Raw genomic sequence first — 26,212 nt, forward strand, 5'->3', positions numbered from 1 at the left:
TAAAAATCCTGAGTTGACCAAAGGACCCCGCTAGTATCCAATACTTATGCATTTGTCTCATAACAGTTCAAAATAGCACTGTAGCAGCAAGAGAGAGGGTCAGTGACCTTTGGGGAGGTGTTCTATGGGAGAGCGGTGATTGGTGGTTATGTAGGTTGAAGGGACTGAACCCTTCTATAGAATTTGACCTCTAACCCCTTGTTTTGTTACCTCAAGATAGTACCGTACCCTTATATGGGTTTGAGCTTTTACTTTGCAGACTCAAACCCTTCTATGGTACCTAACAGATACCTAAGCTGTGTTTGATGTACAGAGAGACAGAGGGGTCATCGGGCTGGGTCACTCTCCAAGCTGCTGCAGAGCTTGTAATTGATGCTGAACTGTTTGATTTAATAAACTTTTATGATCAAGAACAGTGTCAAGCGGGTTTCCTCTCAACACATCATCGCAGCATTATTGTTCAGACACCACACCCCCTCCCCTTAAAACCTCTTGTCTTTATCTTCCCCCATTACTCTGACACTTACCTCTTATTCTCCCACCCTGCTCAAACTCTTTTGTTCAATTGGAGTATCCACAACCCCAGACCTGAGGCTACAGATGTCAGTCCAGAAAGATTGGACCTTGGGGCATAGAACAAAACTACGAATGAGGTTTGCCACTGAAGTTTGACATTTATCACACATAGGTGACACCTCTGGGTACATGTCATGCATCTTCTCCTCAGAGTAATGGACCCTATGTCTTAATTTTAAATTGGATGAGAAAATGTCTTGCATTATTCGAACAGGTATGTATATTTTTAAGCCTCTCTTCCTCTAGGTCATCTGGAATTGAATCCCCTAATTCATCTTCCTACTTGAACCTGCAAGTTTCCAAGGAACAGGAACTTGATTGAAATTGAATTGAAAATAGAGTATTGTAGATGTGGGATATGAACTTATTTTCCTGTGGTGACACTTTCAGACAGAATGTGCTTCTGTCTTAAACTCTTAAATGTCTCCTTATGTAATCCTTAATTTGAACATAGCAGAAGAAGTTGTTATTCTCCAGTCTATATTTCCCCTGTAGGTGTGTGAAGGAAGCTCTATATACACACAGTGGGTACGGAAAGTATTCAGACCCCTTTAAAGTTTTCACTCTTTGTTTCATTGCAGCCATTTTCCAAAAATCAAAAAAGTTCATTTTATTTCTCAGTAATGTACACTCAGCACCCCATCTTGACAGAAAAAAACAGAAATGTAGAAATTTTTGCAAATTTATTAAAAAAGAAAAACTGAAATATCACATGGTCATAAGTATTCAGACCCTTTGCTCAGTATTTAGTAGAAGCACCCTTTTGATCTAATACAGCCATGAGTCGTTTTGGGAAAGATGCAACAAGTTTTTCACATCTGGATTTGGGTATCCTCTGCCATTCCTCCTTGCAGATCCTCTCCAGTTCTGTCAGGTTGGATGGTAAACGTTGGTGGACAGCCATTTTCAGGTCTCTCCAGAGATGCTCAATTGGGTTTAAGTCAGGGCTCTGGCTGGGCCATTCAAGAACAGCCACGGAGTTGTTGTAAAGCCACTCCTTCGTTATTTTAGCGGTGTGCTTAGGGTCATTGTCTTGTTGGAAGGTAAACCTTCGGCCCAGTCTGAGGTCCAGAGCACTCTGGAAAAGGTTTTCGTCCAGGATATCCCTGTACTTGGCCGCATTCATCTTTCCCTCGATTGCAACCAGTCGTCCTGTCCCTGCAGCTGAAAAACACCCCCACAGCATGATGCTGCCACCACCATGCTTCACTGTTGAGACTGTATTGGACAGGTGATGAGCAGTGCCTGGTTTTCTCCACACATACCGCTTAGAATTAAGGCCAAAAAGTTCTATCTTGGTCTCATCAGACCAGAGGATCTTATTTATCACCATCTTGGAGTCCTTCAGGTGTTTTTTAGCAAACTCCATGCGGGCTTTCGTGTGTCTTGCACTGAGGAGAGGCTTCCGTCGGGCCACTCTGCCATAAAGCCCCGACTGGTGGATTGCTGCAGTGATGGTTGACTTACTACAACTTTCTCCCATCTCCCGACTGCATCTCTGGAGCTCAGCCACAGTGACCTTTGGGTTCTTCTTTACCTCTCTCACCAAGGCTCTTCTCCCCCGATAGCTCAGTTTGGCCGGACGGCCAGCTCTAGGAAGGGTTCTGGTCGTCCCAAACGTCTTCCATTTGAGGATTATGGAGGCCACTGTGCTCTTAGGAACCTTAAGTGCAGCAGAATTTTTTTGTAACCTTGGCCAGATCTGTGCCTTGCCACAATTCTGTCTCTGAGCTCTTCAGGCAGTTCCTTTGACCTCATGATTCTCATTTGCTCTGACATGCACTGTGAGCTGTAAGGTCTTATATAGACAGGTGTGTGGCTTTCCTAATCAAGTCCAATCAGTATAATCAAACACAGCTGGACTCAAATGAAGGTGTAGAACCATCTCAAGGATGATCAGAAGAAATAGACAGCACCTGAGTTAAATATGAGTGTCACGGCAAAGGGTCTGAATACTTATGACCATGTGATATTTCAGTTTTTCTTTTTTAATAAATTTGCAAAAATTTCTACATTTCTGTTTTTTTCTGTCAAGATGGGGTGCTGAGTGTACATTACTGAGAAATAAAATGAACTTTTTTGATTTTTGGAAAATGGCTGCAATGAAACAAAGAGTGAAAAATTTAAAGGGGTCTGAATACTTTCCGTACCCACTGTAAGTCTTCAATTCAATGCATGCTGCTCCACATAGACAAGACTCCATCCATGTAAGTGGGGGTAACGGTGTGTTTCTTGGTAATGGGTAGTACAAGGAATATGGGTTTAGGTTTAAAATGAGACTTGATTTGTTTCCCAGATTGAATCAGGCCACAGAAGAAGGTTGTTATTTTATAACAGCTGATTAGTCTTAGTAGGGGCTAGTAGGGTTGCACCTGTGGAGTATGGGTAACCGTTCTCCTGCTCCATCTTTAGCCAGTTAGGTGATGGTGCTGAGGTCACAGGCCATAAAATGAGTGTGTGAAATTGGACTAGATCACAACTAATTTGGGTAATTGGATTCTGGGATGTGTATTCAGTTCTCATTAAAACCTTGGCAGGAAAGTTACAAGCAGTGCAGTGTTTGTAATTCTCTTTAGTGGATAACTTGTCTGTGTAAGAGTGCTCAAGGTACGGCAGTGACTCAAAGCCTTTGTAAACAGAGTCATGATGAGAATGAAGGATAATTTTATCTTGTCTTCATGGCCGGTAACAAGCATTTCGGTTAGTCTGGGGCCAGTTCGCTGACATCCTCAAGGCAGCCATGGGTTTCTCTGTGTAACCGACAGATAAGGCTCAGTGATGTGGCTGTGAAGAGTTACCATGACAACAAATAATATAAACCAACATACTGCCCAAAAAGGTTGAAGGATGGAAGTGTGATGTGAAATCTGAACAGATTTTTAATGAACCATTTCTTTTTCTTCGCCACCTTTAAGAGTTTTGGGATGCCACATATTGTGTAAGCTCAATTGACGCCATTGCAGCAGGCTGTAATTCGTTATCTCTTCAGTCCGAGCAAAAACAACAAAAAAATCTAAGCTGTCATGTGGAGTAAAACCTAAATCTGGTTACGTTTCTCTTTTGCATCTCCTTATAGTCATTTTGTAGTTGTTTTGCGTCTCTTTGTAGTCAGTTTACGTCTCTTAATAGTTGTTTTACGTCTCTATGTTGTCGTTTTGCATTACTTTGTGCTGCTCTTATATTCACAGAGAAAGAAGACATGATATTTCCTTCAGTTTATTAACCTGAGTGTGGACATAGACACAATTTTATAAAATCAATAACACATTTAGTACAAAGATGCACAGCAATACACATAGTAGTAGTTTAAGTACACAATTCAGCACTGCATAAAAAGTACATTAAAAACATGTCAGAAACATGGGCTCATCAGAACATAAACAGTTTCATATAAATATACATTCGATATATATGCATATCAGAAACTCTTCTGCTTCCACTTGTTAACACTTAACCGCCTTCTCTGACACTTTCTGTGCCACGCAGCTTCCTTATATTTCCTCAGAATCTCTTTAAAATATTTACAAAATCTGATAAAGACATAATTTAAGAAAAAAAAAATCATGCATTTGTGATCACGGGCATCAGTTTGTAAACAGTGAGTAGATATAGGCAACATGCAGGATGAACCGATGTCATAAGAAATCAAAGCATTTTGCGAAAGCCAGCAAAATGGCCCCAGATATAACCCAATGAGTTCACACAGTATCCCACATCTATCCTGTGTTAGTGCTACAGCTGCCACTTTGGCCTCATCCTACTCAGATTCTGTCCTCTAGAATCAAATAAGCATAGCGGAACATTAAAACCTGCCTTGCAGATGACTGGCGATCAAACCTTCGAAATTAAATCCGCCCCCCGACGTCAGAGTTGATGCAATTGTGCTCTGTCCTGTCCACTACATGTGAGCACGCATTCAAAAACAGTCTTCATCTGATCTGCTACCTGAAAAGGATCCATACAACAACCGGAGGGGATTCAACCACTGATATACTTCAGCATAGAAAGGACTTTACACCAAGGAGTTGTACGTATCACACGGTATCAATCACAAGACACACACATGCAAAAAGCAAAAATACCTATATCCTAATGAATCAAGATATTTTTCATTTCTCTAAAAAAGAGGGGGGCAGTGTTTTACCTGCATATTCATATCATTTGGAGACACCCGCCATCACTGTAGACATGGAAGGTCCTTTACACATTATCAACACAGTTCTGTGAGCTGGAAAGCTTAGAGAATACCACTTCTGTTGGATTCATCCTGGATATTGACCAAACATTCATTAACCAGTAAAAGCATTGCAGATATAATGGCAGGAATGTCTTCAATGTTAAGATTTTTTTTGTCCACAAGTAGGTTTTTTTCACAGCTGATAGACACTTTCATTCTGTATTGTTTGCCGTTAACAAGAGAGAGGTTCTGTTGAGCTATTGTACAGCATGTTGGCTCTTCGGGGGTGTCTCACTCCGGTGCCTGGTTGCTGGGCGGTAGATTCCGCTGTTTAAAGTACTGGGTGACCTGCTGAGGCAGCTCGGCCAGGACTGACTTGGCGAGGGTCTCCTTGGGTGCCTGAGAGAAAAAGGAGCAAGAGAGCACATTAACAAAAGAAAAACACTGAAGAAAATGAAAGCTAAAAACGTTAGTACTGTAATACCAGTGAAAGTGGTCTCTTTGTTGTTTGTGTACTGTTGGTCTTTTTTTCTGGCCCCTAATATCCATTGAAGGGAACACATAAAGATGTACCATGATGATGTCTTGTACCAAAACAAAGATGCACCGCAAATATTAGTCAAAATAGTTCATTTTGATGCAATTAAGATTTGGGCATTTTATTTGGTATTATTTTAAAATACAGTTTTGATGAATTTTTGCCCATCCCTGCCTCGGGTGATAGGAACACATGTAGTGACATCATTGGTTGTTGATTCCAGTCGCAAATAATTAGAAAATATAAAATCAAATACAAATAAATAAAATCTAAAGACTTAACATTAGAACTGTTACATATCACACACTACATGACCGTGTCTGCTGACTGTAAGTGTCAATCGACCTAGCCCGGTTCAGCTTGGTCTGATCAGTCGCGCCCTATAGTGTACTTCCAACCCTGTGGCAGCAGTTTGTGTTTCCTTTTTCAACATGACAATGCTCCCGTGCACAAAGGCAAAGCCAGGTCCATTAAGATTTAGGTTTTCCCAATTTGGTGCGGAAGAATTTGACTGAGCTACACAGAGCCCTGACCCCAACCTCATCCAACTATTTTGGGATGAATTGTAATATAAACTGTGGCCAGCTCACTGGTCGACCTCAGCCTGCAGCCAGGACTCAGCCAGAAATCGGGTGTGAAGTTTGAAACCTGAGGAGCAGCATATTAATGCCCATGGCTTTGGAATGAGATGTTCAACAGTCACATAGGGGTGTAACGTTCAAGTGTCTACCTACTTTTGGCCATTCAGTGGCTTTCCCACATGCCAAGGCTAACACTGAACAAATCAAAACCAGGCAGAGTCTAGTTCATGAAAGAAAATATATCCTCATTTTCCACACTGCTACATCCTCTAAAGTGTCGACAGCATTGAATATTGACAACCTAGTAAATTGTTTCTGTGCAGCAGTGGTCTGGTTCTATTGTTTGACATGGATTTTATGGCCAGTCTGACAGTTTCCATTTTTTCACTAAAAAAAGTTGCAAACTCAATAGACTTTTTGAGAGATCGGAGGTCCAGGGCTAATTATGTTGGAGGACTTGTTAGCTTCTCACGAGTGGTAAATAAGGCATGAGAATTGTTGATATTCCTGTTGATGATGTTGGCTTTTCTGCCCTTACTTCTCTCAAAACTGTAAATACAAAACGTCTCGGGTTACGTATGTAACCCTGGTTCCCCGAGAAGGGGAACGAGAGACTGCGTCGGCCCGCCGCACCTCTCTCCCCGCCTGAAGCGCCTGCTTCATAGTTTAAGCTAATGATGAGTGTGTACAGGTGTGCTTTATACTCCTCCGGTTATTCCGTCACACCTTACCGTTCTAGCAACAAGCCAATAGGATTGGAGTGATTTCATTCACGTTCAGACCTGCTTCGCCTAGAGGCGTTCCCATAGTGTCGTAACCGACGCAGTCTCTCGTTCCCCTTCTCGGGGAACCAGGGTTACATACGTAACCCGAGACGTTCCCCTTCGAGGGAACTCGAACTGCGTCGGTTACGACACTATGGGAACGAGATACCCAGTAAACCGTGCCGAAAACCCCGCCTGCCCCTGTGTGCAATAAAGTGGCAAGACTAAGAGGAGAGCGCACGAGTGCCCGGTGCCGAAGGAAGGTCAAGACTGTAAAACCGAATGAATGTGTGCGGAGTGGCCCAGCCAGCCGCTAAACAACATCCTGCAAGAGGCCCCGGAAAGGAGGGCTCGAGAGGCCGCCTTGCCTCTGGTAGAATGAGCCCTCACAGCCACAGGTGAAGGCAAACCGCGCACCTGATAGGCCAGGGAAATAGTCTGAACAATCCAGTTGCTAATAGTATGTTTGGATGCAGGGAGCCCGGCCCTGGGAGACCCAAAACACACTAGCAGCTGGTCAGCCTTCCTCCAACGGGAGGACCTCAGAGTGTAAATACTCAGTGCTCTGACAGGGCAGAGCAGATGAAGTCTCCCGTCCTCCGCCGTCACATGAGGTGGAGGATGAAATGCCTGCAGCACTGTGGACCCTGCCGCACAAGAAGGCACTTTAGGGATGTATCCTGAACGAGGGTGCAGGATAGCCCTAATATTCCCCGGGGCAAACTCCAGGCTTTGCAGGGAACAGAAAGCGCTTGGAGATCCCCCACCCTCCTCAGAGAGGTGATATCAAGGAGAAAGGCCATCTTGAGGGTCAAGTGCTTAGCCTCAGCTGACTCCAGGGGTTTGAAGGGGGCCTCAGCCAACGCCCCAAGAACCACTGCCAGATCCCAAGTGGGAACCTTGGACCGAGTCGCAGGTCTCATCCTCCGGGCACCACGGAGGAAACGTACAACCAAGGGAAGTTTCCCCAAGGACCCCTCCCTCAGAGGGGTGTGGAAAATAGCTGCCACGTACACCTTGAGGGTGGAAGGGGAAAGACCAGCAGAGAACCGGTCCTGGAGGAACTCAAGTACCTGAACCACCGGGCAGGTAACAGGGTCCACCGACCGCTCCCTACACCAAGTGGAGAAAACACTCCACTTCAGGCCGTACATCCTCCGTGTGGATGGGGCCCTGGAGCTCAGGAGGGTCTCGACTGCTCCGGCTGTTAGACCCGCCTCTAGGTACTGTGCCCCCTCAGGGGCCAGACCCACAGTCGCCATATGGCGGGGCAAGGGTGAAGAACCCGGCCCTGCGCCTGGGACAGCAGGTCTCTCCTCAGAGGGGCCCGCCACGGCGGGCCGTCCAGGAGCGACATGATGTCCGAGAACCACACCCGGGTTGGCCAGAACGGGGCTACGAGCAGTAGGCCGACATTGTCCTGGCGGACCGCTCCAGAACCCCGGGAGCAGAGCGACTGGGGGAAAAGCGTACAGACGTAGTCTATGGGGCCGAACTCTTCGCACAAGAGCTCCACCACTTCGGGGTGAAGTCTCCATTCCCCGGGCCTCAGCCCCTGCCTCAACAGCAGGTCTGCTCCCTGATTCTGCGTCCCGGGGAGATACATCGTCCTGAGCGATAGTAACCTCTGCTGGGACCACAGGAGGATCTGACGCGCCAGTCTGTCCAGAGGGCGCGAGCGCAGACCGCCCTGGTGAATCAGATAGGCCACCACCGCTGTGTTGTTCTCCTCAGAACGAACCAGGACGTGGTGGCCTTGGAGATCGGGCAGGAAACTCCTTAGAGCCTGGAACACCGCCAACATCTCGAGACAGTTGATATGCCACTCGGATCGATGCACCTGCCAGGATCCCCTTGCAAAGCGGCCGTCCATGACCGCGCCCCAGCCCGTGAGGGAGGCGTCTGTCGAAATAACCAGCCGGCGACAAGACCCTCCCAGCACGGGCCCCTGGGACAGGAACCAAGTTTCCTTCCAAACTGATAGGGAACGAAGACACTTGCGCGTAACCCAAATCAGACGGAGAGGATTTCCCCTCGGGGAAAAACCCTTGTTCCTTAGCCACCACTGCAGGGGTCTCATGTGCAGCAGTCCAGATGGTATTACGCTGGACGCAGCCGCCAGGAGACCCAACACTCGTTGAAAGTGTTTCATAGTGATGGCGTGGCCTAACTTCACCCCTTTCACGGCAGCCAATATGGTGTCGACACGTGCCGGAGACAATTGTGCCCGCATCGTTGTCGAATCCCATGCAACCCCTAGGAACGTAGCCCGTTGGGTGGGCGCCAGCACGCTCTTCTTTGCGTTGAGCCTCAGCCCTAAACGCCGCAGACGAGCCAGAACGACATCTCAGTGCTGCATCCATACACTTGGTGAATGTGCAAGGGGAAAGTGCCAGGCCGAATGGAAGAACCCGATACTGGTAAGCCACACCCCCGAAGGCAAACCTCAGGAACTTCCTGTGAGAAGGACGGATGGAGACCTGGAAATAGGCGTCCTTTAGATCTATCGTGACGAACCAATCCTCAGATTGGATGTGCGTCACGATGGCGGGGATGATGAGCATCTTGAACCTGAATCTCCTCAGAGACCGGTTAGAACCCGCAGATCCAAAATAGGGCACGCAGCCCTCCGTCCTTCTTGGAGACTATGAAGTACCGGCTGTAGAACCGGTGTCTCTGTCTGGGGGGGAGACACGTTCCACGGCCCCTTTCCTCAGCAGAGTACGAACTTCCTGTCCCAACACCGGACCTTGCTCCGGGCGGACCACAGTCCAAACAACCCCCTCTCTTCTGTTGAATTTGGAGGGCGGGTTTTGAACTGTAGTCGATACCCATCTATGGCAGTGCGCAGGACCCACGGAGAAATGTTCGTCAGGCTCCGCCAAGCCTCTGCAAAGTCTGCCAACGGAACCAGCCCCTCGGGGCTGGTGGTCGGTGTCTCGTGTGATCTTCTGGTGGACCCCTGAAGCCCCAGAACGGCAGGGGAGAGCCGCCGAAGATCCACGGTGAGTGAGTCGGGATGCCGTCCGCCTGCAGACCCTCGGGGCAGGCAGTACGGCGCGGACTCGATGGTGGCAGGTGCGTCCTGAACGTGTAAACGGCGGGATAACATCACCTGTTGCCACGGCGGAGGGGACCTCGGTCGGCCTCCGGGGGGGGTGGGGGGGGTGCGGGAGGGGAGAAAGACTCCCCTACCCCGGTCTTCCCTGAGCTCCGTCGGGACTGGATGACGGTCCTCAGATCGCGTCTCTCAGACGGCTGAGGGTGAGAGCGCCGTCTCGCTGCCCCAGCTCCTCGGGGGGCCCCCGAGAAGCGACACTCTGCTTCCTCTCCTTTCCGTAGGAGCTCGTAGAGGGAAGGGACCTACGCCTGGCAGCCTCAGCTGCCTTGGGTCCAGACCGGCGAGGGAGGTACTGGTGGAACGCTTCGCACTGTGTCTAACGCTTCGTGGTTCTGCGAAGCTCCGCCAGATCTTCCTCGGAGGGACCCCCCCTCTGAACCATCTCCTGTAGCAGGTTGGCTTGGTAGGCTTGAAGCACCGTGGTGTGCATGCTCGCACCTGCCTGGCTCGCTGCCATGTACCCCTTCCCCACAAGCGTGGATGTGGTGCGACATGGTTTGGATGGTAACGCCGGCTTCTCCAGGGAGGACGCAAGTCGAGGGGAGAGATAGCTCGCAAGCTCATCCTCCACCCGAGGCATCCTCCCATAACCACGGTCCCTAACCCCCATCACATTACTGTAGTTCAGTGATCGGGGTGTGGAAAGCCATGTAGAGAAGGGTCTGCCCCATGATTTACTCAGTTCATCATGTAAATCAGGAAAGAATGGCAGAGACCGGCGTGGAGGTGGCGTGTGGTGCTTAAGAAACCTTTCATCAAGCTACCACTAGCCTTTGGTGTCTGCTCCTCCTGTGGCCAGTTGATGTTGAGCTTAGCCACGGCTCTAGTCACCACCTCCAGCAGCACGTCATAGTCGGGCGTTGCTAGATGACGCCGCCCCGACACCCGGAAGTCATGGTCCACTGCGCTGAGCACGTCCGCCTCCTCGGAGTCGGATTGCTGCAGCGTCTCCGGATCCAAACCGCGAGCGGGAGAAGCCGAGAACGGGCTCCCGAACGAGGAAAGGAAGCGTCGGAGCCAGCGGATGAAGGTCGGGAAAAAGCCTCAGCCGTCCCGAAATCCTCCGACAGATCACGCTGTGAACCCCATGAGTGAAGCCGCCGGGCCGCCTCAGCGGCCGCAGGGCCCGCACCACAGGGAGAACACATCCGGCCATCCTCGGAAAAGAGAGCCATGCTGTACCTCAGTACCCGCACGGAAAGGGCTTCCCAACGGGCGCAGGCAGCCCCCTCGAGAGCTGCCCGGGCGTGCTCCATCCCCAAACATGAGACACACATCTCATGAGAATCTCCATCCGTGATGTACCGAGGGCAAGAAAAAACACACCTTCTGTACATCTGGTTGCCGGACATGCTGGTAGACTTCTTCTTCAGGTAAGACACGCTGCTTGTAGGACTGGAGCTTTCTTCAAACAACATACAGAGCGCCTGCTGAATAAAAAAAAGCTAATGATGAGTGTGTACAGGTGTGCTTTATACTCCTCCGGTTATTCAGTCACACCTTACCGTTCTAGCAACAAGCCAATAGGATTGGAGTGATTTCATTCACGTTCAGACCTGCTTCGCCTAGAGGCGTTCCCATAGTGTCGTAACCGACGCAGTTCGAGTTCCCTCGAAGGGGAACCTCTCTTTAAAGATGTCGTAGTGAAACTGATTAGTTTTCCTCCATTTGCTCTCAGCTGAGATGTTCTCCATTCTGTTTTCTGCTTGCCAGAGATGCTTTTCTATCTTCTCGGGTGCAATAGCATCAATACCTTTCAGAGGTTCACAGTCGAAATGATCAAAAAGCAATTAAACATCTGACATCTGATGTTAAGCTTATTTACATAGACCTAGCTTCCTGGAAAAGACAGCTAGTATGCTCATTTAGATACTTTTTCTGACAGAAACTGATCTAGTTACGGTCTCAGGAGAAACTGACATCAAAAGAAAAACAGACATGGTCAGAAAGGCCTAAGTTTCTGTTGTGCAAATAAAAAATACAAATTAAACTTTGCCCAAAGTGCTTTTACACTGAAAAGACACAGCAGTGTCTCACTAATTTAATAATAAACCTGAGAGGAAGATAGTCTTCTTCATATTTTGTTTTTGACTGACATGTTTGCTCGACCCTCACAGTTCTTCTCTTCTTCCCTGTCAACAATCTGTCCATCGTGTACATTACATGGCATTTTGCTTTCTGATTAAAACATGGATCTAGATAGCCTTGCATTACAGCACTTTTGCTTTTTGTTTCATCGTGAATCAGATTAATTCAATTTTAGATGCATTCCATCACCTTGCAGTGTACATAATAATTAATTATGTACACTGCATGTTTTCAGTGTACATAATAATTAATTATTTACACTGCAGGGTTGTAACTTTTTTATTTATTTATTTTTCTACACGTGAGAAATGTTGTCAGTGCTGTCACTATATTGGCAGTATTTACATGTTCATATGTTGAAAACCCAAAATGTTATTGATGATTGAAATGGATTGTAATGGACTTTTAAGACGGTCCCTAACTCTGCCTATATAGTGGCAGGCGAGTTGGACAGACCTTCTGTTCTTTGCGCTCTCAACTGCATTATCATCTTTAGTGATTTTGAGTTGATCAAAACTGTGAAACGTCTGCCTAAAAAATCTTTGACATGGAGCTATTGAAGGTATCAGCCGCGAAAAAACGATGAATGTTAAATATTAACTGCACTAAGCTGCACTTCTCACTATCTTCCACATGTTCGATCCCCTGTACTTATGGTACTGTAGAAAAACGAGTACAGTCATGTTTTCAGAATTTTGGCATCACCACCGAAGTATCAGTTCTCGTGACATCCCTACTGTATACACAGATACTGATACTGTATATCTGGCATAAACTAATATCTGCTAATGTATTAGCCCAGCCAATTAATCAGTCGAGCTCTATTCTCTACTAAATATCTATTACCTTGGGGAAGACTCAACTCGCTGACCTGTGGAGTTCCTCACGGCTAAATCCTGGGACCTTTTTAATTCTTTACATTTGTGGAACCAGGTAAACCTTCAAATCTGGCAATTTTATTTAACTGTCTTAATTACATTAATGCCTTGATGTCTTTTGTAGGTGGATTCGACTAGGCACAGCTGTGTCGTGTTGCAGCTGCGATGCAGATATGTTCTGCCCTATGAGTAGCTTTATTTCCCACTGGAAGCGTTTCAGGAGTGGAGCGTTTAGCCTGCCTGACGTTGCTGACTTGCTGGGATTTAGCTGATTTGGTCATTTGTCCCTGATTGTTGTGCCTTTACTAAGGGTATGTATAGTTCAATTGTTTCTTTTTTTATCTGTTTACTACTGATTTACGATCAAGTGTTTTATATTGAAAATTGATAGATTCTCTATACTCCTGTGTCTTACTTCCTGCCCTGTTCTGCTCTGTGCAGCCTGACGCGGCTTCCGACAAAAATAGACTTGCTGCATTTTGGAATTGTGGAATCCAGCCTTTAGTTTCTTGCAGTTAAAAAGTCACAAAAGTTCTGGTCTTAGTACTAAATCAGATCTTCCAACAGTATTTCCCTGGTGCCTAACCCAAAGTTGTTCCAGAAAACTAGGGGTAATTTTTGATTCCCAGTATAACTTTGAGAAACATTTTAACATTTTACGTCAACTTTGCCAAATTTACCTTTCCAGCAGCTTGAAGCAAAGCTTCCATTGTTTTGTTTCCTCACATCTCGATTATTGTAAGGCATTATATTCGTGTTTAAGTAAATGCACTTTAGCACAATTACAATATGTTCAAAATTCTGAAGGCACTATTACTAAGAATTCACCTATATCAACCCAGTGCTCGCTTCATTATACTGCCTTCTTTAACAATTTTTTAAAAAGCTAATATATTCTATTACAACAATAGCTACCAACTTTCTAAGAGTATCTAATCTCCACCAACTATACCAACCTCAAGACAATAATTTGTAGTGAGCGTTAGCCTGCCAAACCTATCATTTGAAGTCACACTCATTGTTACTTTTCCTCTCTATCTCAGCTTCATTTCTCCCTCTTCCTCTTTATTATGTCTGTTGCTGTCTCTCACCCTCCCACTTAAAACTGTAATGAAACCAGCAAACATTGTGTTCCTCCCACTACAGAGGAAGTCAGTTCGCCCACCACCAGCCCACACACACACACAAAATATACAAAAAATACCAAAAATGCCTCCTGTGCACGGCATTCAAATGTGCACACACAAATTAGTCCATGTGGTCACTTACTTACAGCACACTTACATGCACAGTGACACTTATACAGTAGCCTACTGTGCAAATGTTGCATACATTTACAAAATGCTCAGTAAATGAACAAAAGAAAACTCAATCAACTCATTTGGTGAGACCCCTCTTTGCCTACAAAACAGCATCAATTCTTCTGGGTTCAGTTCCACAAAGTCAGGGGTTTTGTAGGCATATTGTCAGGATGGAAGACTTGCAGCCAAGAAGCCATACCTCCGAATTGGAAACAAGGCCAAGCAACTCAACTACGCCTGCATAGAGAAAGGAAACTGGGCTGCAGAAAAATGGCAGCAAGTGCACTGGACTAAGTCAAAATTTGAAATATTTGGCCACAGCAGAAGCCAGGTTGTTCGCCAAAGGGCTGGAGAGCAATGCAAGAATACGTGTCTGCAGGCAACAGTGAAGGTGGAGGTTCCTTGCAAGTTTGGGGCTGCATTTCTGCAAACAGAGTTGGGGATTAGGTCAGATTAATGGTCTCCCCAAAGCTGAAAAGTTCAGGGAGAACCTTATCCATCATGCAATACCAACGGGGATGCATCTGATTGGCAAGAACTACTGTATCTTCAGCGTGAAGAATAACAAGGAATCCTGGAAGTGATGGTGTGGCCCCCGACAGAGCCCTGACATCAACATCACAGAGTGTATCTGGGATTACATGAAGACAGAGAAGCAACTGGCTGCCTAGTGTACCTAGAATAATTGATGCTGTTTTGAAGGCAAAAGGTGGTCTCACCAAAAAATTATTTGATTTAGATTTTTCTTTTGTTCATTCACTTTGCATTTTGTTAATTGATATAATATAAAATATAATCTATTAACATGTCTATGTTTGAAGGCATTCTTACTTTACAGCATTTTTACACACCTGCCTAAAACTTTTGCACAGTACTGTATGCTGATCAACACAGCACATCACACACATCACATAGTGTCTGAAATAGTGTCTCACAGTGTGTCAGATGTCTGAGTAACCAGGCAGCGCTGCTCATTAGGCAGACCCTGTGTGTGTGAGCAGCTACAATCTGAGTAGCAACAGGCTGCCATTTGGTAACACACTCACACTCATACAGCATGACATCATGTCATTAGGTAAAGCCTCTACTGCTGAACTAAGATGGAGTCAAAGTGGCTGCAAATCACATCAGCAGGTCGAAACATTATCTTAAGCTGAAGGCATTTAGGCAAGCGGTGACTAAAAGACCTCAAACTTCACAGAGACCTGTTTAGTCAGTAAACTCTGTGGATGATTCACCTCTCTTCTATTTAAAGAGACGATTGTGTATTGTATTGTGAATATTTGTGTTTCTACACAGTTCCACTGAGTACATTTCACAACTATAAAGTAACAAAGTCCATTTACTCAAGAATTTTACAGAAGTCAGAGTTTTAAAGGGGCTATATGTCGTTCTTTCAATGAAATGAATCACTTTTTTGCCTGTGTGAAGGGGTTGTAACCTTACATAAAAACAATCCACTCTTTGTGTTTTTCTATTACCTCTGATGGCCAGTGTGCCTAATCCTACGTGAAGACTCCGGGTTGGATTTTCTGGGAAATCTATTGGCTGTGACTGCATGCAGCGCTCCAGAGCCTCTAGCCTTCTGAATCTGTACCATACACACAGCAACAACACCACAGTCTGCTAAAACCATAAAACAACCAGCTCCCAACACAACACAAACTCTAGTATGGATAAAAACCAATAACAAAGTTTTATCTGCTGGAGCCCGTCAGGACAAACAAGAATCAGATTGATGTCAGGTGAAAACACAATCAACAAGGCTTGAGTTACGGCGAGACGTCCATTTGTTTTGGGGCCGACAAAACTGACACAGAGTTGGCTTTCATCCTATTGGACAGGTAAACTAACATTACTGGAAAGCATGAGAAACATATTGTGATTTTATGCTTTAGTTGGCGTTAGTTATATGATTAGATAACGTTAGTGACGCTAATGTCGACCAGTTGCTAACGGTATCCGGTGCAAAATACTATATGTTAGTTGTATGGCTTTCCACATCATTTGTTTATACTAGCCTATGGTTATGTAAGGCAGGAGCAGCCAGCTAACTTTACCACTGATCTGCTTCTGTTTACTTTGTAGATTTCAATTTAGATTTATCGTCGTTTTACTGATACTCGGGTACATAGCTTCTCCACCTCTCAGTCGCTGTAACTAACATGACCCACATAATAAACAATTCTGCAACATAACGGTGCAGGACAACAACACAGAGGAAGACCCATCCACTACAGTAACATTACTTACTACAGTCTAACTGTTATAAAGTGTGGCAACAATCTCATAATAATAACAATATTCAGTCTAGCTCACTAACTGTTTTGTTATTATTCAATCCAGTTTTGCTGTGCTGACAGTGCTGTGCCTCTGGCGAAAGACAAATAGTTACTGGAAAGGTGCAGGGGAAAAATATTAGTTTAACTTTGCAGTGGGAGTTTCCAGCATGTTGTGTGAAGCTGTCTCCTGTATTTCGGTCTCTGTGTGTCCGATTTTGTTTGCTTGTGAGATCGAGCACGCATACGAGCACAGAACACGTTGTAATCTGAAAACCGCACTGCTAGTGACCACGAAGCAAAAAAGCTACAATGCTTTTATACACATCCAGCAGATATGGGCCATCATTATTTAGATATTAGATATTTAGAGTTGTGTATGTTCACTCTCTTTTATCTCTGTGTTGGTCTCCACCAACTCCTCAAAATCTGACTCTTTAGATGTTAAATGATACGTTCACCAGCTAGTCTCTATCTGTGTCTGTGGCTGAGTGCTGTGCAGGTAGCCTAAAGTGGGTTGTAGGGAGCGAACGGGAGTGCATGTACCAAGCAGTCAACCAAACAGAATCTGATAACATCTGTGTGGTTGTTTGCCAGGCTACTGTCAATTAAGTCTGATCAAATCACACAGGACTGGGTGGGTGTAGTAGCTTAAATATTAAACTTTCAGAGAAATGCAGTGCTGATCACCCATCGCACTGCAATATCTGAATGATGCAGACAGCTACAGCGACACCCATTTAAGATTTCAGGATAGCAACAAGGATACCTCTGACTAGAGTTTTTTATAATGTGTCTGTAGATGTATAGTACCGTATAGTATTTATGTTTTTGCTAAACTGGACTTTGCTATAGAGCACAGTGCAAGAAGTATTCAGAAGTCAAAGATCAACCAAATCTAAATTGTTTCTTGTCCTGTTATAGTAAACCACAACCATTTAGTACTGGAAGTAGTTCTATTTCTTTTTTTCTTTAGTTCAGGTTCCATGTCACCCTCCCGATCTTCACAGTCTGAGACCAATACTCACATTACGGAAATCCCTAAAAGGGACGAACTGCACAATGTCCCGAACAGCCTCCTCTCCTGTGTTGGACCTCAAAACGCTGGCGTCTCCATCTAAGAACTCCATGGCAGCAAAGTCTGCATTGCCCACGCCAATGATAATGATGGACATGGGTAACTTAGACGCCTGTACGATGGCGTGACGCGTCTCGTCCATATCGCTGATGACACCGTCTGTTATAATAAGGAGAGTGAAGTACTGCTGCAGTGGGGAAGAGGGATGGTGGAAGGGAAGAGATGGAGAGAGAAATTAGGCAAAGGAGAGCGAGGGGATACAAGGGGAAATTGGAAAATCCCATTTTCATGTAATGTCACTGCTAAATCTCAAATCTCTTCTAAAGTCAAAATGCATCAAGAGAAAAAGATAGGAAAAATCAGTTACAGTGAGTGAGAGTGACCTAGTGTTGCGGAGGCGAAGAAGGAAGGCTAGGACAAAGGCCAAGACATAGGAGAAATGAAAAAAGCAATTAAGGATATTTCAGAGAGCGTTAGGAGTGACAGTGCAGAGGAGACAGGAGCTGGACAACACTGCATGAGGGGGAGAAAAATAGAAAGCAGAATGAAAGCTTTTCTGCATTACAGCAAGTTAGGCTCCATTCATATGACAGAGCACACCATCTGTTCCTGGAAAAAAATTACGGACGAAAAAAAAAGTACACAAATGAATCCGGAGATGAAGAGGGCACGATGAAAAAAGAAAGGAACAATCTGAAGTGAACCAGGAGGAATAAGGACCAGGCTGCGGTATAAGACTCAAATATCCTGTAAACATGTTGTAATCATGATTTTTTTTTCTGTCTATATCTATATCTATCTATATTGTGATTATGAAAGTTTGTATAAACTGAAATAATATCACTATTTGATTGTATTCTGAAATAAATTAATTAAAAAATATATTTTCTTATCACAGAAAGGTAGCACCAAACTTGTTTAAAGGGGCAGCCAACCAACTAAACTAATACTGACTATGATCTTTTACAAGTGGGGAGTAGCAATGCTACTTCAGGTGAATCTTCATGGGTAGAATACCCCCCCCCCCCCACCACCACCACCAAAAATACTGTGTCTAATCCTTTTATAACACACCAGAGTGTTACTGGATTTTTTTTACATTCATGAACTTTTTTTGCAACGCAAGAAGCTATAAACACAACTTTGACATCACTTTAACACTTCTTAAGGTATCTAGAGCAGCATTATCATTAGTCCAGAGTCATGTTTCTGGCCACCTGAAAGTCCAGTATTCACTTTCCTGATTTGGCCTCCAACAGCCTGAGGTAAACATCAGACTCTTTAGCAGCTCCACTATGTTAACCAGCTAGTCGCTAACTGTGTCTATGTACAGACTGGTGTTGGACAGGTAGCATACAGTGAGTTTATCAGAGCAGTTTTGCTGGAAACAGGGTTGTTGACAGTGAACTAAATAGTAATGTTATGGGCTGTAAAATCAACAACAAACTGAAAGACACTAAAATCCTCTGTAGAGCTGAGGGAAGTTGCAGAGGCGGTTGATCACCTTTCACATTTCATGTAGTCTTTTGACATATTGTTAATAACAACATATTGATTAGTGCAGCTTTAAACCCCAGCACTGCACCTTTCGTGACAGAGTTTAGAACAGAAATTTCAAGCAGTATTCTCAAATGCAATGTTACAGTATGTTATAACTGTATTTAAGCAAAAATGCTGAAATGCAGTTACAAAGGGTATTAACATACCATTAGAGGTAAAGATGTAAACCACAACATCTCTGCCTTAGAAATATGTAAAAGACAATGTGTAGCCAGCTAGGCTGGATCACCCTAAAGGTGAAATTTGCAAATCATGGGCTAACTGTACATTCATGTTCATACAGAAGTGACACCCAAAATCAAACACCTACAGAACCGTCTCAAACAGCTGCTGTGAAGGACAATTTAGATCATTGGACATAAAAGATTTTAAATGAGGTTACATTTTGGTAAGCTAAAATAAATCAAATATTTTGTAATGTGTATAATAAACTTTTCTTTACCATCTTACTGCACACACCCATTAATTGATTAATTGTAAACACACACAGGTACAACAAGGATACAATGTGCGTCTAATGTGGAGTGGTACAGAGACTCCAGCAGAAACTACATCATTTCATGCCTGTCCTTTATTACTGGTATAATAAACCAAGATCAGAATCAGAATCAGAATCGGGTTTATTGCCAGGTACATTTTTACATACGAGGAATTTGCCTTGGTACAAATTGGTACTTACAGTACACATGAACATAAATAGAAATATAAATATATAGAAAAATTAAAAAGTAAGGAGATCCAAAAATGTACAAGGATACAAAAAATACAATAATACTATAGTATAATACTGACAAGTATGTGCAAAAGTTCACAACATGAGCATAAAGCACAGTTGAGCGTTGTAAAGTGTGGGGTCAGGAGTGTGTATGAGTGTGTGTGTGTGTTTGGGGAGGGGGGCATGAGAGTCAGTGACTGTGGGGACCTGGGCCATGTTGAGGTAGCCCACTGCCATCGGAAAAGAAACTGTTCTTGTGGCGAGAGGTTTTGGTCCTGATGGACCGCAGCCTCCTGCTAGAGGGGAGAGTCTGAAACAGTTTGTGTCCAGGGTGGGAGGGGTCAGCTGCAATCTTTCCTGCACGCCTCAGAGTCCTGGAGGCGTACAGGTCCTGAAGAGATGGAAGGAGACAACCAATCATCTTCTTTGAGCGCCTTGTGTTGTCCCACCTAAAATCCATCACTGACCCACTCCTGGACCCCTACAGTTTGCCTACAGAGCCAACAGATCTGTAGATGACACAGTAAACATGGCCTTTCATTACATCCTCCAGCACCTGGACTCCCCAGGATCCTGTTTGTGGATTTCAGCTCTGCTTTTAACACCATCATCCCGGCCCTGCTGCAGGACAAGCTCTCCCAGCTGAACGTGCCTGACTGCAGGTGGATCACAGACTTCCTGACGGACAGGAAGTGGCACGTGAAGCTGGGAAAACATCTCTCTGACTCCAGGACCCTCAGCACCAGTTCCCCTCAAGGCTGCGTTCTTTCCCCTCTGCTCTTCTCCTTTTATACCAACAGCTGCACCTCCAGTCACCAGTCCGTCAAGCTTGTGAAGTTTGCGGACGACACCACCCATCATTGGGCTCATCTCTGGTGGGGACGAGTCCGCCTACAGGTGGGAGATCGACCATCTGGTGACCTGGTGCGGCCAGAACAGTCTGGAGCTCAACGCTCTGAAGACAGTGGAGATGGTCGTGGACTAAAGAAAGAGCCCAGCCCCACCCTCTCCCATCATCCTACGTGACTCCCCAGTCGCCACTGTGGACTCCCTCCGCTTCCTGGGCACCATCATCTCCCAGGACCTCAAGTGGGAGCTAAAGCCCTGGATATACTTACTTTTTAACAAAGCGTAGGCATAGACAGACGTCGGCGACGCAAACAGCATTGTTCACATACTTGCCTACGTACTTTGCATGTACCTGGAGGATTAAACCTGAATACACTAGGGGGCAGGCCAGGACCGGATCTTCCCTCGCCGACACCGGATTATCTTCTTTGACAACCTCTGAATTTGCACATCGTAAACAAATCAAACATAGCAACACTCGAGGAGGTTGTGATTTTAATGACACATCATAACAATCTCGATAATTGCTATAGCTAATAGCTCCAGGAGTTTTATTGTAAACATCCCGCCATAAATGTAATTTTTGTAAAAGTCTTCTTCTTCTTTTGGGTTTAATGGTGGTTGGCAAACCAACTGCATACTGCCACCACCTGGGCTGGTGTGTGGAACAGTAGAGTGCTGCTGACCTGCCGGTCAGATCGACATGCTGCCCCCACATTCATGTGCTGAATTGCATCTCGCGGACACGTAGCGTTAATTCCTTGAGACGTGCACCACCTACGCTCCAAAGGAACACAGGATACGCGTGGCAGCCATCTTTCATACGCGAACGCATAGTTAAAAGCAAGTATATCCTTGGCTTAATCATCACCTCCCTCACCTAAAAGGCCCAGCAGAGGATGTACTTCCTGCCGCAGCTGAAGAAGTTCAACCTGCTAAAGACAATGATGGTGCACTTCTACTCCGTCATCATCGAGTCCATCCTCACCTCCTCCATCACCATCTGGTACGCTGCTGCCACTGCCAGGGACAAGGGCAGGCTGCAGCGCATCATTCGCTCTGTAGAGAAGGTGATTGGCAGCAATCTTCACTTAAGGAACTGTACGCCTCCAGGACTCTGAAGCAGGCAGGAAAGTTTGCCGCTGACTCCTCCCACCCTGGACACACTGTTTCAGACTCTACCCTCTGGCAAGAGGCAGCGGCCAATCAGGACCAAAACCTCTTGCCACAAAAACAGCTTCTTATCTGCAGCTAGCCTCATTAACAAGGCCCGGGTCCCTCGCTGACACTCCCCCCTTTCAAATAATACAAATGTCTCTGCACGTGTAAATATTATTTCATTTCATATCATGCACAAACCTGGCACATTGCACATATTTGCTGTCAATTGTTAATCATTGTTGTTTTATTTTAATTTTTTTATATTGTCAATTTATATATTTATGAACACAATATCCTCTTCCGTTGCAATACATCCGCACAACACAAACCGGAGTAATGCACATGAAAATATCTGCCACATTGTTCTTTCTCTGCAAATAGTTTTAAAAGTATTATTTTCTCTATTCTTTTATTATTCTTAGATAACTTACATCTGTTTATTCCATATTTTATATTTCTGCATTTATTTATGTCAACTGTATGTTTGTCTACGTGTAGCACCTTATCACCAAAGCAAATTCCTTGTATGTGTAAAACACTACTTGGCAATTCATAGTTTTCAGTCTTGTGACATGCGCAGTTACCTGGAGGACAAAATAACTGAGCAAAATAGCGGCTCACACTGGACTCCCCTGTAGAGACGCGGCAAAAGGCATTAAATTTTATTTGAATCACCTCTCAACTCAAGAAGACGACACAAACTGCAAGTGTTGGGCACTTGCGATCCATATACAGCATCCGCTGCCATATTTTCGCCGTTAAAAACCGCCAAGGTCCCTGCCAGCGCTTGACTGTGGTAATAATTACGTTTACCTTTTAGGGAATCCCTTACCTAACACAGCCCAGGCTTGTCTTTTCATCAATTTGTGCATCTGCAAGCACAACAACCATCCAGCATTTTGGCAATGCAAAAGTAACAAACAAAGTAACCGTGTATCACTTGCTTATTAGTTGGCGGGCAGCGGAAAATAACGTCTTTTTTCCCTCCAAGGGAGCATTTTCCTTGGAATGTGACGTCACATGAAACCTATGAATAAAGCTCCTTCTGATTCAGATTCTGGTATTAAACCTCAGTTACACACATGATACATCTATTTCTCTCAAGGTACACGATTTTTATTACCTGATGCCAGTACCAGAAAGTAAGATTAGGTATTTTGGGTTTAGCTCAGGTTTTCTGCTATCATGAAACAATGTGTTTTAACCAGGGTAAATCACCATGGTTACCCATGCTACACGGCATCAGAGGATCAGATCAGAACGTGTCAAAAGCCTGCAGTCATTTCTCAGGCAGGATTCTGACAGGAACAAAAGCATTGATTTTACAACAAAACCACAATTTAAAATGGCAGTAAAATTGCTTTTCAGTTAATTTACATAATATTTATAGAACACAAGTGTTGACTCTGGGTTTAAAATGTAACAGACAGAGATAGTTTACTACATTAGACAAGTTTGTATCCGAAATTAGTGCTTAGAGGTGATTAGGTAAACCAAATGGCAACCTCTGAAAAATTAAGCCCAAGTGGAAGTGCCTTAAACCTGCATTAAACCTTATTATTTCACCAGGGGACAACTCCACACAAAACAGAAGTCAGATTGCATTGCAGTCTAGCCTGAAATGATCCTTCTACTCACTTGATTTACTACCTCAGTATTGGGACCACGGGGCTTTGACAGATGAATTTGTGTCTCCTAAACCTTTGAGTAGGGATGAAACGATTACCATTAAAATTCTGGACAGTTATTATTACCGTACACATTTTAATCACCATGATACCCGGGTTCGTTTACCGTGCTATTATAAACTCATGGCAAATACTGTCCAGCATCAACCAAAGTTAGCGACAGTCTCCCAGAAGTATGCAACTTGGGTTTGTTTGGGTCAATGACAACACGGCGGAAGACAGTGCTGCGGAGATTTGTCAGTCACTCTGAAGTCTGGTTATATTCTAGTTTTTATGAGAGCGCTGAGGGAAACGTGATTGAAGAAAATTACCTTATATTGAACGCAGGGTGAGTTAACTTTTAGCTTTGGTTTGTCTGTCTGACTTGCTAACAGCTTGTAAACTGAAGCTCTCAGTGTTAGCTGCTCTTGTAAAAACGCTACATGTTTTTCTACTGCTATGTGCGTTGTGTGTCTGCAGACTCTAGTCATCCACTGCACATGATAACACGTTACGCAGTTTAGTCAACCAACCAGCATATCTTGTTCATTTTAAATCCAGCAGCTATCAAATTAGTTGTGTCAGAACAGGAGAAACTCTACAGTCTGCTCTGTATTTAAGTCAGTTGTTGGGCTCTCTGGAGTCGACCACTGAAGCTGGCGATAGCAGTAGCTGTTTTCTAGCATGCAGCAGAACTCTCTGATCTTACGGCAGTGATGCGAGTGCCTGCCTCAGCTCTTGCCTGCCTCAGCTCCTGCAACCAGGCTTAGTCCCTCAGTGGCTATGACACAACGTCTGCCAGCTAGCTTCACAAGCCAACAGAAACAACGAAGTAGCTTAGCGCCAAGCAGCTTAAATCTGAGGTGAACAGACAGAGTGGCCGTTTCCTCCATCTACACAATTGGAACATGACACAGCAAAAGCCTGCAACAGAAACACAATTCTTCCTCGTCTGGCCGATCCACAATGGACTTGCTAGCTAACAACTAGCCTACTAGCTATTGATGGCGATTCTGGTTATAGTTATTAATTTTATTATTATTATTAATCAGAGTTTCAATGTTCTCTTCTTTAAGAGTAGTGCCCCAAGGTGATTAGTAATTATTAAATAAAAGTAATAATAATAATTATTATATTATTAAATATAACTATTGATGCCATTTAAACCCTAAATCCCATCATAGAAATAAGCTCTGCTGTTTGAGGGAGCTCTCAATGAATGTAAATAGTGACGAAGAATCTGCTGAGAGAGCCAATCCATAAACACACAGGAACTTTAAATCTTAGTTAAATCAACAACATGAAATACTGATGAGCATAATCAGCAGTGTAAACAGTAATGCTGTCAGGTTATAATGCCTGCGTAATACACCTGCATGAATATGACTGGATGTTACTAGCTATGAGCCAGTCATTACAAAGCATTTATATAAAGCATTTATTAGATTATATATTATAAAACAAACAGCAGATGCCGATCAGCCAATCTAAGCACGACTTCAGAGTTCTGCCTGAACTAAGACTATGCTTAATTTCAGTAAGAGACCAAGAAATTGACCATTTATAGCAAATAGTTATACAGCATAAGGCACACACACACACAGAACATGCAAAATGTAGCGTATTAGAATGAAAATGTGTTATCCTATGATAAGTAGTATAATAACATGAAGACACACACTGACACAGAACAAAATCACACAGACACATACACACACAGGGTGGGCTCTGAAGCCTGTCTCTTTAATGTGCTAACAGCAGCGCTCATTAGAGAATCATTATCACACAGGCAGACAGGGTTGCTCACACACTGGGACACGCACAAACTGCACTGGCCTGCAGCCTTTGTGTGTGTGTGTTTGTGTGTCAGTGTCAGTGTGTTCATCTATAGTCACACGGTCTGCACTCGCAGGTTCTCTCATTATCTGAGAACCAGGAAGACTGAGGCAAAGCAGCAGCCGATTTGTGCAGCCTACAACTTTCCCGCCCACTTACCCCAACACACACACACACACACACACCAGTCTAACTACTACCCCAGTATGTGGTCCACACACACACTGTGGATGTCACATCTTATTGTCTGTTACTCCTTCCTATGTTCCACCCCTGTTTGAACTCACTGTAATATAACACAAGAAAAGGTTCTGCAATCATTCCTTACAGAAACAAAAGGATTCTGGCACACAACACACAGACGAGAACAATCCTTTGTGTATTTTGTATTTGTTCTACACAGGGTGACAGGGTACAATTAGGGACAAAAAGCACCGTGGGAGCATAATGATACCCAGCCACTGCACTCTTTTCAGATTTAGGCAGGAGACATGTCATTGGATACATACAAGAGGGGAAAATGTGCTATTTGTTGAAAGTTTGTAGCTAAAGCACACCTCAAGTCTTACACCAGCTTGATGTGATGTGTGTAGTGCAGGCACGGCCGAAATGAGGCTATGTTAAGACATGCAAAAGAGACCATTAATATAGAAAATACTGTCTCACAAATTGGAAAATTGAATGGTTCTTCAAGGAACCTTAAGGCTGAATTCAGAACAGCAATAACAGTGAATGAAAAAACACAGGCTCCTCGTTCATTTCAATGAGACCAGTGCGTTTGAACAGTTAAGGGTGCTGTGCAGAGGGCTATGGTAAAAAACAAAGTGGGGTTCTCCAGCAATTAATTTGATCCTGGGTTAACATTTGTCACAGCACAGTGCAATGTCACTTTGCCTAAAATACATAGTAGGAGAATGTAACATGTAGCATTGCATTAATTAATTCATTGAGTCAGATGAGCAAATAATTGCTTTCACATGTCAGTGTGAGTTCCAGCCTCAAAGAAGAATAAACTGATTTGGCATCTGATGAGCTTTCAAACT

The 26,212-nt window shown here is 44.4% G+C and overlaps 1 protein-coding gene across 1 annotated transcript in view; it reads right to left on the reverse strand.

The window, feature by feature from the left end:
• Positions 1–3,759: 3,759 nt before the first annotated feature.
• cpne2 (copine II) overlaps positions 3,760–26,212 on the reverse strand; it is a 67,423-nt gene continuing 44,970 nt past the window's right edge. The window contains exons 15-16 of the mRNA XM_038707166.1: positions 17,332–17,568; positions 3,760–5,152 (exon numbers count right to left, since the gene is read on the reverse strand). Of these exons, the coding sequence (XP_038563094.1) occupies positions 5,045–5,152; positions 17,332–17,568 (345 nt within the window). The 3' untranslated portion in view covers positions 3,760–5,044. The remainder of the gene's footprint in view (positions 5,153–17,331; positions 17,569–26,212) is intronic.

The sequence above is a fragment of the Micropterus salmoides genome, unplaced genomic scaffold (genome assembly GCF_014851395.1).
Source record: "Micropterus salmoides isolate LMB-PRFRI ecotype aquatic unplaced genomic scaffold, ASM1485139v1 Ms_hic_scaffold_8, whole genome shotgun sequence".
NCBI lineage: Eukaryota > Metazoa > Chordata > Actinopteri > Centrarchiformes > Centrarchidae > Micropterus > Micropterus salmoides.